Source organism: Phalacrocorax carbo, chromosome 8 (assembly GCF_963921805.1).
Source record: "Phalacrocorax carbo chromosome 8, bPhaCar2.1, whole genome shotgun sequence".
Taxonomy (NCBI): domain Eukaryota; kingdom Metazoa; phylum Chordata; class Aves; order Suliformes; family Phalacrocoracidae; genus Phalacrocorax; species Phalacrocorax carbo.
The window spans coordinates 17,703,163-17,718,244 of NC_087520.1; the positions used below are offsets into that span (position 1 = coordinate 17,703,163).

At 39.4% G+C, this 15,082-nt stretch overlaps 1 protein-coding gene across 2 annotated transcripts in view; it reads right to left on the bottom strand.

Moving 5' to 3' along the window:
• The window catches only part of TENM2 (teneurin transmembrane protein 2), a 699,068-nt gene that overhangs the window by 24,542 nt on the left and 659,444 nt on the right, over positions 1-15,082 (bottom strand). For both annotated transcript variants that reach the window (XM_064458951.1, XM_064458950.1), the window contains 7 exons: positions 14,350-14,469; positions 12,569-12,830; positions 11,413-11,680; positions 10,122-10,265; positions 8,336-8,585; positions 5,383-5,403; positions 1,197-1,429 (listed from right to left, as the gene is read on the bottom strand). In XM_064458951.1, coding sequence (XP_064315021.1) covers positions 1,197-1,429; positions 5,383-5,403; positions 8,336-8,585; positions 10,122-10,265; positions 11,413-11,680; positions 12,569-12,830; positions 14,350-14,469 — 1,298 coding nt within the window. The remainder of the gene's footprint in view (positions 1-1,196; positions 1,430-5,382; positions 5,404-8,335; positions 8,586-10,121; positions 10,266-11,412; positions 11,681-12,568; positions 12,831-14,349; positions 14,470-15,082) is intronic.

The following is a 15,082-nucleotide window of genomic DNA, read 5'->3' on the forward strand; positions in this document are numbered from 1 at the left end:
TTAAAGAAAAGAAAACCCAGAAATCCCCAAAACATGCCAAAGACCCAGCAGAATGCATGAGCTTATTTCTAAATTCGAACTCTGTATGATATATTACATAAACTCAATTAAAAAAATCTCCTAAGTTTTCATCTCAGAAATCTGAGGCATTGCTTTCTTCAACTGAAGAATCTAATGAGGATGAAGAATTTTTAGAAATCTTTTAAAATGGCTGTAAAAGCTTTGAAAAAATTGAAAGGACGTTATATTCTTTCAGGATGTTTCTTTAATTCAGGATGTTTCTTTAATTCTTGGGTAAAGAATATGGGAAGAACATCTGGTGTTTCCAGATGAAGACACAGGGGTTTCCAGCCTAGAAAAAAAGGAAAGGTTCAATGACTGTCACATTGGGAGTCCTTAGAGAGGAAAGACACAGAATGAAAGGGTGCTCCCTTGGAGGAACAGAAGGATGCTGCTGCCTGTTGTGAAGGAGGGCAGGCTTTTTCTCACTTGCCTTTCCTGCTTTGATTTGGCGCACTGCCTCGGCTGTTTCTTGGGCTGAAAATAAAATCATTTACTCTGTATGTATTAACTGAAACTATTACCTATACAAAGAAACAGGACCTTTCATTTTTATTCACTTCTAACAATCATCAAGTTATTTTTAACCATTGAAATAGGACCCAAAGATGTTTGAAACACCTGGCAATACACCTGATTAATTCATCCTTATAATTAAGATGAAACAATGGAAAAAAAAAATCTTAGAAAGAAACATATGCCCAGATCTCCACATCACCTTGAAAACTTTTTGTTAAAAATTAGAAACTGGAAAGGGCAAAAATCTTTCTAGTTTTCCTCCACCTCTGAAGAAAAAGGGGATACCTAGAATAAAAACTCAGAAAAAAGCCACAGTAGGCAGTTTTTCTCCCCAAAGACTGTATCTCAAACAGTAATTTGCTTCCCAGTTTACACACTTGGTTCTTGGAGTGAGCAGTACCCTGCTAATTTGTGTTCTGTTCTCTTTCTGCAGCATTTAGTGTTGGGGTAATAAAGTTTGCTTTAACTAAACAAAGCACGAACACTTGCCAATCCACTGTAATTAAAGCCCAGAATAAAAATTACCAAGCAAGGAGTGATTTAATTGCCAGACAATTATTTCCACATCCAGCCAAGCCTCATGCAGTCATTTTCTCCAGCTTCCTTTACTACTTTACCTCGAGGGCTCATTAGGGTTGCGTCCACTGCCTTCCCTCCATCCCCACATCTGGCTTCGTCAAAGGGCAGGCATTGCTCTCCAGTCCCTGCTACCACTTCAGAGTTACCAGCTAGGTCTTTCATGCCAGTGAGGGACTTGACTTTGTATATCCGTCGACTATTGGTATCTGATACGTACAGTGAGCCTGAAACAGGGTCCACGGCCAGATAGTATTTATGAGCGGGATTGTTGCTTTAGAGAAAAAGAAAGCATAAAACAGAAATAGCTGAGCAGTCCAGAAACTTCACAGGCTTTCAGAGCTTAGATACTTATCAGGCACAGAGAGATCTGGAAAGAAAGTCTGACACCTTCAAACAGAGATGGGGTCTGCAGGACTACCATCCAAGGACCTAACTTGATTAGGGCCTGGTCAGTGTTTCAGAAGGATTGTCAGTTTAAATCTCATTCATCCTGCTACACCAAACCCTGCACAGCAGAGCCCAATAAGCCAAAGCTGCACAGCAGACTTTCCTCTTGATCTGTTTAGACCTTTAGATCTGCTCCAGGTCAATTCTCTTTGGCTTACCTCTCTACCTGTTGCCCCCCGCTCCCTGCCACCTTGTTTAACTTCCCTTGAAAGCAAAAGTCATAGGAGTAAGATCAAAGAATCAGCTTCTGAGCTACTTATATTATGCCACAAGATTTGTGAAGTCTTGTATAAATAGGAGGCAGAAGCATAACAAATTATTTCTAAAGCAAATTTGTTCTCATTCATTCTTACAAAAAATCTCATTTACGGCAGATGAAGTTGGTTATATAACTAAAACCAAATACCCCAAGTGTCTGACTTTAACTCCAAACCTTCTGTTATTGAAAAACTGGTCCTTAGTTTGCGATTAGAACGGGTGCTCATATGGAAAGCTGCTTCTTTTCTGCAATATATGTTTTTTGACAGATTGTCACATTTTGGAACTACTTTAGCAAATCATCTGCAAATTGAGAAATGTCAATCTTCACGATATATATACATTCACACACAGAGAACTGCAGTGCAGAAATATTTTCAAACTCTTGCCTGGCTAGTTTAACTCAATTTAGTTGGATTTTAAGCATGATGTGAATTTTCCAGCCTTTGGAGCCCATGGGTGAGCGTAAATAAGGTCAATGGTGGTTTCAAAGCATAGAAGACAAATGAAGACAGGAAGAAAAAAAATGATGGTTACTTACCAGTAACCAGAGATATTTGCCTCCAAATATCCACACTCCTAGTTTCACGTGGCAAAAGTGCCCATCTCCAAGAGTGAGGATACACAGAGGTAAGTTATGAAGGACATAAGCCATTTCTTGATCAGACTCGCTGAAACTATAGTAAAGCCACTTTCGGCAGATGGATTATCAGCAGCACAAAGACAACTGCGTTCACGTGGTCATGACCAGATTTGGAGGAACGAGAAGGCCCAAAAATATGGCTTTCTACAGTTATCTTCCTCTATGCCAGTCTTTGACATGTCATTATTTTAGGTCAATAACAGTTTGTTCTAAAACTGTAGAAAGTAGGAAGGAGATTGGTTTGATGAAAATTCAGTAGGCAGAGGTAATACCATCTGCTGAGGTCTAGGAGTGTAGAAATTAGAGATGAAAAAAATACAGTAAACAAAAAATACTTGGCAGGTTTATTTCATGCATGGATCTCAAAGTACTTTAAAAAGATGGGTATTATACCCATTTTACAGAGGAGGAAACTGAGGCACAGAGAGGTTAAGTGGTATAGACAAAGTTATGCAGGGAGACTAGTGACATGCTTGAGATTAGAGCACATTCTCTTTATTTCCCAAGTTCTTCTCCTTATCTTCAGCAGCAAACTGCACCTCTTCACTAGACCCTTATCACATTCCTTCTCATCCCTCCAAAACAAAGCTCCAGCTTCTTTGCCACATATAAAATTATTTTTTCCATTTACAAGATTTCTCCAGTCTCTTGCGTATCTGAGCCATACAATCATCTGCACATTTGTCACTGTTCTGAAAGTCTGCTCTCTTCTTCCACCTTCACACTGAAGAACAAACTTTGCTGTGATACTAGTGTTGTGCCGTACTTCCCAAATACACCCAAACCTAGCTCAAGGCTTGCAACAGTAGCAGATGAGCTGACAACTGAGTGCTGTTGCGGCAGCCTTGCTGCTGCTGCCTCCTTGCTGGGCTCTGGCCCATAGTGCCTTTTACCTGGCCCTTCTAAAACATATGGCACCCCCACCTCGGCCGAATGGGGAGACCTGAGGCAGGTACAAACTGGAGCTGGGCACAGACATAGCTGCTTGCTGCCAGAGGCAGGGGCCTTGCTTAGTCTCAGTGATGGGAGCTGATCACAACAGTGCCTGACACAGAGCAGCAGCCACTCAGCAAGACTGGAAGGGTCTCTTTTTGGACACAATCTTGCCAGCCTGTGCCTGCCTTCCTGACCGAGCACACCCCTGCTTCCCTTCTGCCCGCAGCTAGCCTTGGGTATGTCCCACTGTTACCAGGATGGGATAAGGTATGAGTCAGGGTAAAGAGCAATAGCAGAACATGGCCTTATTTCCCTCTCCTCTGCTGCAGTCCTTGGTGTGTCCATGGAGCTCACCATGCCTTTCTGTCTGGAATCTCTCTCAAGGCAGTTTTACCAGGGAGTCAGTCATGAGCTTTTTTGTTCCAGATCAGGGAGCAACTCACTGGAGCTGCAGACCTGCTGTATGCAACTTTGCTCAGTAAGCAAAGGTTTGTCCTGAGCTCAGTAAGAGAACAGGTAGTGGAAGACTCTCCACATGAAATATTTGAGGGACTTTGGCAGAAAATGGCTGGTGGAAGGCGACATGCGCTCACCGTGTCCCCATAGAAACTACCAGATTATTACCTCAAACAGGAATGTATTTTATAAATGAGTAGTAAATATTTCTCAAACTGGCATCTGAGCAATTAAAGCTCTCTGCTTCTCTTAGTTCTCAGTGCCAATGTAATCTTTTATTCAAGTTACAGGAAACCAAGGAATGTACCTTGTTTTGAAAGATTTTCCATAACATTCGGCTCAGAAGCCTCTGCCAGTGCTGTCTCCTCCTCTGGCCCTGCCGGATGGATGCAGCAGTTACCACCACATGCAGCCTTACTCTGGTCTGTGAGGGTGCCTGGTGCCTGATAGCAAGTACAGGCAGGATCTGCTTGTCCTCCCTATTCTTCTCATACGTGCATCAAATTCACAACAGTGCAACAACAGCTTTTCCTTAAATTTAACCAAAAAGAGAAGCTGCCCAGAGCAAATCTCCAAGTGCCTGAAAAATTAAATAAGCTTATTGCTGCAAGTGAGGAGCCTCCAGCATCACCAACTTACACTTGCTATGCCAAAATACATTGTAAAGGGGAAATTATATGGTTTAGTCCAAACATCTTTTGCATCTAACTTGTATTATAGAAATGGAAAATGTGGTTTTAAAAGGGTGATCCAGAGGACACTATGGAACAGTTTACAACAGCTCTTCCTGTTCTTGCCCTTGATATTCTCCAGGGTAAACATCCCCCCTGTCCCAGGTATGGCATGGAAGAAGGCACGAGCGTTTCCTATGCTGCTGCCATCCAGAAGGCTTAGTGTTCAGGTGAGGCAATGAAAAATCTTTTCTCCTAATGTCTGGAAAACTTATGCCTCCTTCATGAATCTTACAGTGACTGCATCAAGCGGGTGTGTACAACCAGCCCCACAGGTTGACTGACTGTTAATTGTGTTTGATGAAAGAAAATAGAAACTAAATTATGAAAAAGGACAGAGGGTTCAGAAAATCCTTAATGACCGGAAAATGAGTTTTTGACCTATTTGCAGTCATTAGTGCTTTTGTGAACCTTTCTGGCATTTGTAAAACTGCTGTTGTAGTTTACCTCAACCATTCAGACCAATAATAGACAGCAGGGAGAAGTGGTTATATAGAAGTTAGCTTGGGGTTCATTATACTTGCATTCTACTAGAAATTTCTAATTACTGTCAGAACTTATTTGGTTGCTTTTTGACTGCATTTCATAATTGCTAATGCTTATCATATTCATAACACACAATTAGCACACAAAAATGTTTCTATATATGGTACATGAAGAACATAACATTACACAAGAAGCACAACACAAAAAGCAAACACAATGAGGCAAACAAACCATATCAAATTATATGGGAAAGAGCTCGTGTCTTACCTATGTTTAAACTCTTTATTTCTTTATAGAAAGGGAACAGAAGAAAAAAAGAACAAACAGTTAGCTGAAGAATAGATGGTAAAGCAAACATAGTATTTGTTTTATTTTACAAAAGGACATAGGAGAAGATATCTCTTTTCAGCACTAGCCTTAGCTTGGTTTATGGATGAAGTGACGGGGAGCGACAGAGTTCCAAGCTAGTTCCCTAGTAGGATACCCCCGCCCCCAGCCCCCACCCCCCATATATTTTATAAGAAACTTTAAGGACCATTGAAAGAGTTTTCACATGGAAATATGTGTGGCTTGTGGGCTAGGAGCAAGACATACTGGGATTTTTCTGAACACAGAACTAGGAAGGGAGAAGCACTGGGCTTAGTATATTGTCCACCAGCTGGAGGCACCCTCTTTAGTAAAAATAGTTTTCCGACAGGCTATTTCTAAACAAATTTCTACTACACAGTTTATGTTCCTCTCCCCTGGTTTCTCAAATAATTGCTTAAAGCAAGTTTGGATGCTACTTGGTATATGCTTAAGCCCATCAAAGCAAATCTTAGGGTAGAAAACACCTTCTAAGTGAGCAGCAAGATACTGTACAATGGGTGATACATTAGCATTAATGAATCCTTATTTACTGTCTAGACACAGAGTCAAAGAAAAAGTGTTCTCTACTTCCCAGAAGTAAATTAATACATTCTCCAAACCACAGTGTTTCACTGTGTTTGTGTCACTTGGATTTAGGAGTACTCACTGAATGAAACAAAGAGCTGCATGACTCCTGAGCTCCAGCATTCAATGCACAGACCCAAACTTGCAATACCAACGTTAAGTGTGACATGTAACACTCTTGAGTCAAAATTCTTATTAGCCACTCAGATCAGGCATCTTTGACAGTGTGAAGCAGATATGCACACTAGGATATTCTGACTTATATAGTTACTCAAGATTTATATTGGCTTATGTAAAAGCAAAATTGTATCTGTCATGAAATCTAAATAAAGCAATGTATTTGGTTTGTAATACCTATGGACATACTATTTGCAACATAATTCAAGCTACCTGATCCTAGCTGAAGACTGCTCTCATTCATACTTAAATGGCTCAGCTCTTCAAACTCTTACCCATGTAACTCATCCAGATTTTAAGATGACCACTGAATCACAATTACTGCTATAGATGATGTTTCCTAGAATGGACCTTAATTCCCTTTAGAGGAACAAGGAGCAAAAGACATCACTGCAAATCCTAAAATTCTGTGCATCAAGTCATTTGCAGCTGTCCAACGGCACTCAAAATACAGTAGCTTTATTCTTCATTGCTAATAGTTATAACAGAAGCTAAAGAAACTACACTATGGAAAACAGACTTTCATCAAAGCAAAGAGAAAGTGGACAAAACCAGATTAAAAAGTCCATCTTCTGTTTCTTTAATGATGCCTTTTCCCATTTTCCCTCACATGTGCTGAAAAAGCCCAAGTTCTCTCTTACATAGAGAGAAGGCAAAATACTCAGACTAATACTGTTATAAATTTGGAGAGAGCATTTTCAAATATCAGGTGTGTGCTAGGAAACTTTGTCACTGCCTGATATTAGGAAGTGAGGTGCGTATAACTGCCTTATATAACTATCCTAATTTGAAAATATTTCTCTTCACCATTTACTAGAAAGCTAAACAGAACTGTACAAATTAGAAAAAAAATCAGCATATTCTATATAATGCAGAGTTATAGTGTATATTGATATAAATATTTATAGCAGGTCACACATCCACACCAGCTACCTTCTGTTGTTTATACGGAGCTGCTAGCAGAAAGCACTAGATGACCTATGGCTTTTTTTTTTTTAATATAATGAGGCAGCCTGATGGTGTGTGAGGTAGGTGTCAAGAGAAGGATTTCAGAGTAGAATTGGACTGAATCAGATCTCTTTTATATAAATCAGAGTTCACAACAGTGACATCAACAGAATGACACAAATGGAAGAGAGGTGTAAAATAGAGCTAGGCCTCCTATTCCCTAACAGTCCAATAATTTTGCACTTTTCCCCACTAACTAAAAGTATGGTGGAAACAGAGGAATTGGTTATTGGTCATACCATTAAAAAAAATGCTAATGACCTAAATTCACTGAAGGTACTTTGCAGATGTATATATCCCATTTACAGGAGCACTAATCCTATTGCCTGAGTGGGCTGCAGAAATATCAGTAGACAGCCAATGCAAACTATTTTTCCTCATTTTCCTGCAAATACTCAACAGTGCTGTAACTATAAGATGCAGTTACATGAGTTATGATTTGAAGCAATAGCTCTTGCCTCTCCTAGAATGAAAAAAGGAGACGGAACAGAAATGGGTGAAGTGGTACACTCTACACTCATGCCTTCCCTACTAAGTTACCAAATCTTAATGTTGGGGTCAGGGTGCAGGGCAGGGGGACAGAGATACAATCTTCGAGAGAGTTCTGATGATGCAAAGCGACTCTATATGTCACTCTTAACTGCGCTTGCCAACCTACAGAAACAGACTTATGAGTATGGGAAAGAAGTGGGAAAATGGCTTTCAAAACCATTGGTAGGAAAACCTTCCTTCTAACCTTGTAAGACTGCTATACCTGCAGTTATCACTGTGGCTCAATACCTAAGGGCAGTCAATTCTGTAGTTTTCAAATAAAAGTAAATGATGTATAGTACTGAGGGGAGATTATATCAAATGATCACCAGCAGGACAGAAGAAGGTGGTTTGTACTTTTTGTACAAGTTGGTTTGTACTCTTTAGTCCTTCTCTATAGTCATTGCTCTGATAAGCTACAGACTTTGAACTATGCATTTCTGTGCCCCATTTCTCCACTGGAATTTAAATAGGTTGAAAGTGACAATGTTTTACAAAATTATAAAAAGTAATGGTAAAGGCTGATTTGAGCACAGGCTACAGAAATGACGTGCTAAGATTAACAGCTTACCTCAGCTCCAATATACTAGTAACATTCCTGGATGGGAAGATACGCCGAATATAGTTAAAATCTCCAACAAAGAGACTTCCATCAATACCCACTGCCAGTGCTACAGGGGCCAAAAGCTTATTTCCTTCTGCCAGACCATTGCAGCTAGGACAGGATATGCTTCTTCGGCGCCCATTCCCCATAATGCTGGTTATCACAGCTGGCTGCTGAGTTAGAAACTGATTTTCTCCATTGCCTTTGTGCAATATACCTAATAATGAAGAGAGGAAGACGTGGTTATTACAATAATTTATTGCAGGGGCCTTCAGGTAGTTCTCTTTTCAACTGCTGCTGTTAAGGACAGTACACTGAAATGACTCCAGCACTTGGTCCTTCAATGGCACAAAAAGAGTGAAAGAGCTTTGCAGTAGGAAAATGAAAGGTGTAATGAAGATTCTCTGTTAAAAACCACACACATACACAACCATAGACCCAAACACAAACCCAGAGTCCTTTGGCATTCATTATGAAAGAAAACACTGCCACACATCCCTCTGGCCTGGCACAATAGTTTAGACTGTCTTATTAACTGAGAAGTGAGAAGGCAAACAGTGGAGAGGAGGCATTCCTTATTTGTGTCCCTGGATTCTCTCACTCTAGTTTGCTATGTCACATTTTGTTTGGAATTTTGTGCCGACCTTACGGTTCTCTTTCCACCTCTCAGTCTTTCAGACTTTTTTCATGGTAAATGAAAAATGAGAAATGGAGATGCCAAAGAAAAGGGTAGCACAGAAAATTAAGAGATAAGAGAAAGATGAAACTCCTAGAATCTAGGCCGCTAAAGGACCAGTGATGAAAGGCAAAAGGGAAGCTAGTGGTAAGGATCTTTATTAGGCTTCAAGAAATGCCCTTAAGATAGGATTTATTTTCAAAACATTTGTTCAAAGAGCAGATCCCTGCCCCAAGAAGGCAGCGGATTCTCCAACAGAGTGACCGTTTTCAAAGTTTGTAGATAACTGGATGGAAACTTTTAGCCCCATATTCTTTTAGAAATACAGTTGTATGATCCTAATGTAAAGTATCTGGCTCCCCACTGGTGATGACAGTGAATATCATGCACTATCCAAATGGCTACCTCAATAGTGTTTGATCCACTGCACAGTACTTAAATTGTGTTCAAATCTTGCCTATTCTGAGCACTACTATAGATTTTTTGAGCAACGATATCGTTTGCAATTTGTTAATGCAGAGATCAGCAGGGAGGCTGTAGAAAACACTTTATAGGGAACAAATGAAATATATGCTAAGCATTCAGCTCCCTAACAGTCTCTTGTAAAATATGAAGACTAGGAATGTTCAGCCTAGGATATGCAAAGACAGAGAAATGAGGAAAAAAAACAGCTGACAAAAGAAAAAGACAAATGAGACTCAGTATCTCGTCACAGACTCATACTCCTTTTGAGCTCTATCTCAGATTAGAGGGGAAAAAGGTCAAAAAAGAGGAATCAGGAACAGGTGTAGTTAAGATCAGAAAAACAGGGAAGAAAGACAGAAAGACATTATAAGGGAATGAAGGAACAACAGAATAAAGATTCAGACTTTAAGAAAGTCATGCTGTGCAGAACAGTAAAATATCTTGTTGAAATTTTCTGGCAACTGAAACATGTCCCAAACCTTACTGAGATAAAGATGAAACCAAAAGAGTGGAGAAATTGTATTTTCTGAAGTGTAAATATAATGCAAATACAAAGTGTTCACAGACAAAACTCTATATAGCACAGAAAACACAGGGAATTAACTAACTCACCACTCTTGACATTAAGTACATGATGTTTATCCAAAGACCATCCTCCTAAATTTGAAGGGTCTAGTTCAAATCCTTGCAGCAGTGCTGTCCTCTTCTCCCACAAAATGAGACTGGGGCAAGTCTCATACTCAAAACCCACAGAAACTGAAATAAAATAAAATAAAATCCAATATACTTGCTGAACAAACACTGACTTAAATGTCCAGAGCACATTTAAACCATTCAGCATTCCAGTTCCCCAGCCCCCTCAAGAAGATGGAGTGATTATGTTCCTTTTATTCTACATTATTAAATTCAGATCTTGGACTATACACAAGTTTGAAACTTCATCCACATGTACTCTTCAGGGATCTGATCACTTCTCCTTGAATAGCTGTCATTGGGAAGTGACTGGTTTGGTGAGAGAAAGTGAGAAATATAATTTTTAAAATACAATAAAATTATTCTGTTAGATAACAGGACAAGACCAAACTCTTAATTTGCCAGATGTTCACAGCAGTTATTTAGTGTGTTCATTTTACATACCATAAGGCAAGGAGTGGTGAAAACTTTGTGCGCTTTGAAGCACACACACATTGTAAGGATTACTCAGGAAAGCAATACCTTATGCAGTAATGTAAGAAAGAAAAACTATAGCAAAGAAGATTTTAGAAAATACAGAAAAGAAATAAGACTTTAGAAGTTAGTTTTTCTTTCCATGATGGCACAGCTCTGATGCCCAGTTTTAGCACTGTTGTATCAAAATTATTCTGATTTGCAAAGGAAAATGATAACTTAAAAATATTATGATCCATCTTTTTCCCACCCACTAGAACCAAGCGAACTAAAAGCAGCTATAGAACTACAAGACTGAACAGCATTAGAAAAACACCATTTTCATTTCAAATGTATTATACCACAAGAGGCTATAATAACAGCATGCATGAAAATCCAAATGCACTGAAGAATGCCAGCCAGTCCAGCATGAGGTTCATTTGTTAACTGAAAGAAAATAAAAACATAGCACTAGACTAGGTTTCACCTAAGTTCCTGTGGCTAGTTTTTCCCATTGTCTGATCTAAACCTTCTAAGTCAGCTACTGATCAGGAAACACAGGCATGTTGATGGAGTTCAGACCCTCTGAATGGGATCTTTAATGTGTAAAAGAAACATAAGACAAAGATAAAATGTGTCAGGAAGACAAGAACTGTTTAGTCTATATTTGCTTCACTGTAAGAAATCATTGCAGTTTTCTTATTAAGAATTACAGTTGTTATTTGGAAAGGTTTTGAGCTTATAAATGCTGACTTACCTACAGCATCTGACAACCCATAAACTTTCTGACCATATGCATCTGTTTTGTCCCAGATAAATGTATATGCCAAGTTGGGAGATGCCTGAAATGATTTTTGAAACAGATGTCCTTCTACTGCTACCATCAAATGAACTTTGATTAGATTCAGCGGCACGAGTGACTGAGTCATGGTGATCTTAAGTAAGGATTTGTATCCAGCTGTACGGGAACTCAGGTAGCTGAGCTTTATACTAGAGCCAGGGATCTCAATTTCTTCATGAAGAACCTAAATAGGAAAAAGGAAAAAGAACCTAAATAGGAAAAACATTTTACATTACTGCTTTGTTATTTTTTTTAGAGTAATATCGCCTTGCCTATTCTCATGAACCATTATGAACTTACGACTTCCTGAATTTATGACTGGGAATGGTTATCCTCAACTCAGTGCAGTCACGCAGTTCAGCTGGCATTTCTGAACAAATAATTATTTGGCATCTGTGTACACTTCTTTTTAAGAACTCACTCCTGGCAAAAGTGCAAATAAGTACAAGTATTTTTACTGCAAGTTGTATGCAAGGGGAACATAATATAGCCCGCCACTTCCACTAACAGTTAGTATAAAGTAAAGATGAACTGAATGAAGTAGAGAAACAATAACACCAGTAGAGTTTTCCTTTGTCCTAAGTAACATACAAGAAAACAGCCTGTGCTAATAGCAGCACACACCAAGCCTTTGCAAAATTCTCTTGAAACACCCAAGCTGTCAACTGAAATACAGAGATATACTTGATATATTGCATGATAATGGGAAGGTGCAAGGTAGCCAAAAGATAAATGTGTCTGGGTGACATAAACCTAGGATATCTCCCGCAGACCTCATGCATTGCTCCAGCAATTCCAAGGGACAAATGCCATGGCGGCACTCACGCCCAAACCCTCCTGCCTGGAGTTTCATCGGTGCTGGGCCAAGCCCTGATGTTAAGCTTATTGGGGTGGGTGAGTCCTGGGGCCTTGCAGAAATCTGCTGGAGGCGGCTTATAGCAGATATAAGAGTCCCCTGCAAGAGCTTTGTGGATTCCTGGGCTCCTTCCTGCTTCCTCCCCTCATGGCTGCCAGCTCAGTGTCAGCATCTGTCTACATATTTCTGTATGCTTTTCACTCACACTGTTCTTACCTGAGTTTCTGGTACAATGGGATTCCGGCCAGGAGCATCACTGAAGAAAGTTGAAAGTGGTGATGAAATGATGACTGGATCAGGACGGACAAAACCACTTAGATCACAGCTGGGAATGGAGTTCTCCTCTGTCTTCATCACAAGTGTGTCCATGGCATAGAAGCTATTCCACGGCAACCATACTGTCCTTTCCTGACTCATAAACGGGGCCCGTTCAAAGTGCAAGGTTAGGGAAGCTCCACCATTTGCAACCAAGTCAAATCTAGAAAAATGTGGGCTTTAGAAGTGACAAGACTGAATAATTCCAGTAATAGCATTCCTGGCTAATGAAATAGGTATATAGGTATACCTTTAGCGATAGGTATACTTTAAGTGTCACGCTTCAAACAATCAGTAAGGGGATGTGAAACTTGGCAACTAGACAACTGAAATCCAGCCAAGAGAAGCAATGATTGAAGTCACCCGGACAAACCTTGTTCCTATATATTTTACAATCTGCACTAAATAATTAAAAAATACCCAACAAACAAACCACCACATTTATTATTACAAATCACCTTTACATATAAAATCAGAAGAGAAGCCAAGTTCATACTGAGCTGGGCACTGACTTATCCCTTTCCTAAAAGATGCTGCCCATCAACCACAGAATGGGACACAGGGCAGTAAGAGAATAGTAATGAAAAGTTTTGCTGTTTTGTGTTCTACAAATAAGATAAGAAGTCCTGTCCCCAGGACAACTGATCTACCATTTTTCAGACAGATTAGGTACTTACTCCCAACTCCCTACATAATCATAGCAGTAATGTGGAACTGTGCAGGCATTTTGAAATCTGGCCTAAATGAGTAAAATATTTCTGGGTTATTCTGCCAACAGAAGTAGATATCAGTTGTTTCATGTAAATGCTGGCAATGTAACAAATTACTCAATTATTTCAATAATCTATTCAGATCTAAATACAGTTCAGCTCACCATTTACTGTAGTAGTAAACCACCGAAATCAACAACATTGTACTTTCATTATAACAGAATAATATTCTGGGAAATGTGGAAATGAAATACTCCCTAAGTTCAGCTGACTCATATTAATTATTTCAATTCAATTGTTTGCCTGCAAGATCAAGATAAAACGGCAAATGTTTACAATACATGTGTCACAGATACACTGTTTTAGTTACCACAGCCAGTAAACTAGATGATAAACCATGACACACTGATTTCTGTTTATCTGAATTTGTGTGCATTTCAAATCAGCTGATACAAGGGGGAAAAAAGCACTTTTCGCACAGCAGGAAATTGTCTAAATAGATTCAATTAGAATCTTTTTATTAGATTCTGCCCTGAAGAAACTCAAACGATAGTGGATCTTCAAAAGGAAAGAGAGGCAGAAGGGAACTTTTAACAAAGTATACTATTCTATAATGACACTACTTTTTCTTTTTCTCTAGCACTGTTAGCCTGCCTTGCATTTTAAAGTAAAATATTTCTGGTCTCAGCTGGATATTACTGTAGTCCACAAATGTCTTCATAGATACAGAGCAATTTATTTGAAAGGAGTCTGCCTGCTAGCACATTATTATCAGAAGTGAGCCTTTCACATATACTTGCAGTTAGTATTCAAAATGCCATGTGAAAAATTACTTTTGTGTTTACTTAATAGCTCTTTGCCCTGGGAGGAATGCAATGCATGGTACCACATGGTTCCATTCGATCACACTATCTGTTAATCAGCAAAGATACTACATACAACATAGGTACTCAATGAAGCAAGCAAACTCACGTGCCATCCTGGCGAGTGATGGTATAGCCATACTTTGGATACTTGACAAATGACACATTGACCCCAACTAGAGGAGTTCCATCTGTAGTCACTACTTGACCTCTTATAAGGGACACAAGACTGAAAAAGACAGACAATTAAAGGTACTGAAGTCAGTTACAAAAGCAAAGTTACATTGTTTATAAAATGAGTAGTAGAACTCTTGTGCCCCATTTACTCCAAATCCAATTGACTCCAAAGATTTTTAGAATACTGAACATACCACAATATTGCCCAGCTCCCCCTATACACTTAAATCAAGAAACTGCTTATCTATGCAGTGAGGTCTGTGTATACAGAATGGTAGTTAGTGCCATCCTTGCCTAATGAGGCTTTGTGTTATTGTCTAACAAGGCCTTGCAGAGTAGAAAGCTACCTCACATTCAGCCAAGCCAGAAGTGTGTCCCTGAAGTCCCACTGAAACGATGATTGGGCACTTCTCAAAAACCTCCCTGGGTACAATACCGTGTCTGTGGATGCCTAATACACTTGAAAAATAGAGTGTAATGCGTACCTCTTTTTTATAAAACCAATTTTCCAAATTAAGATTCATGTTCCTTCATCTTAGGGAGTGACTGATGTTTATACACTGCATTTGGTCCTGATTTGCAACCCTTGCTTTTCGCTTTGTCAACAGGAGAAAGGATTTGACTTTAAGGCCAGCTTTATGCACCAGCAAAATAAAGAATCTTCT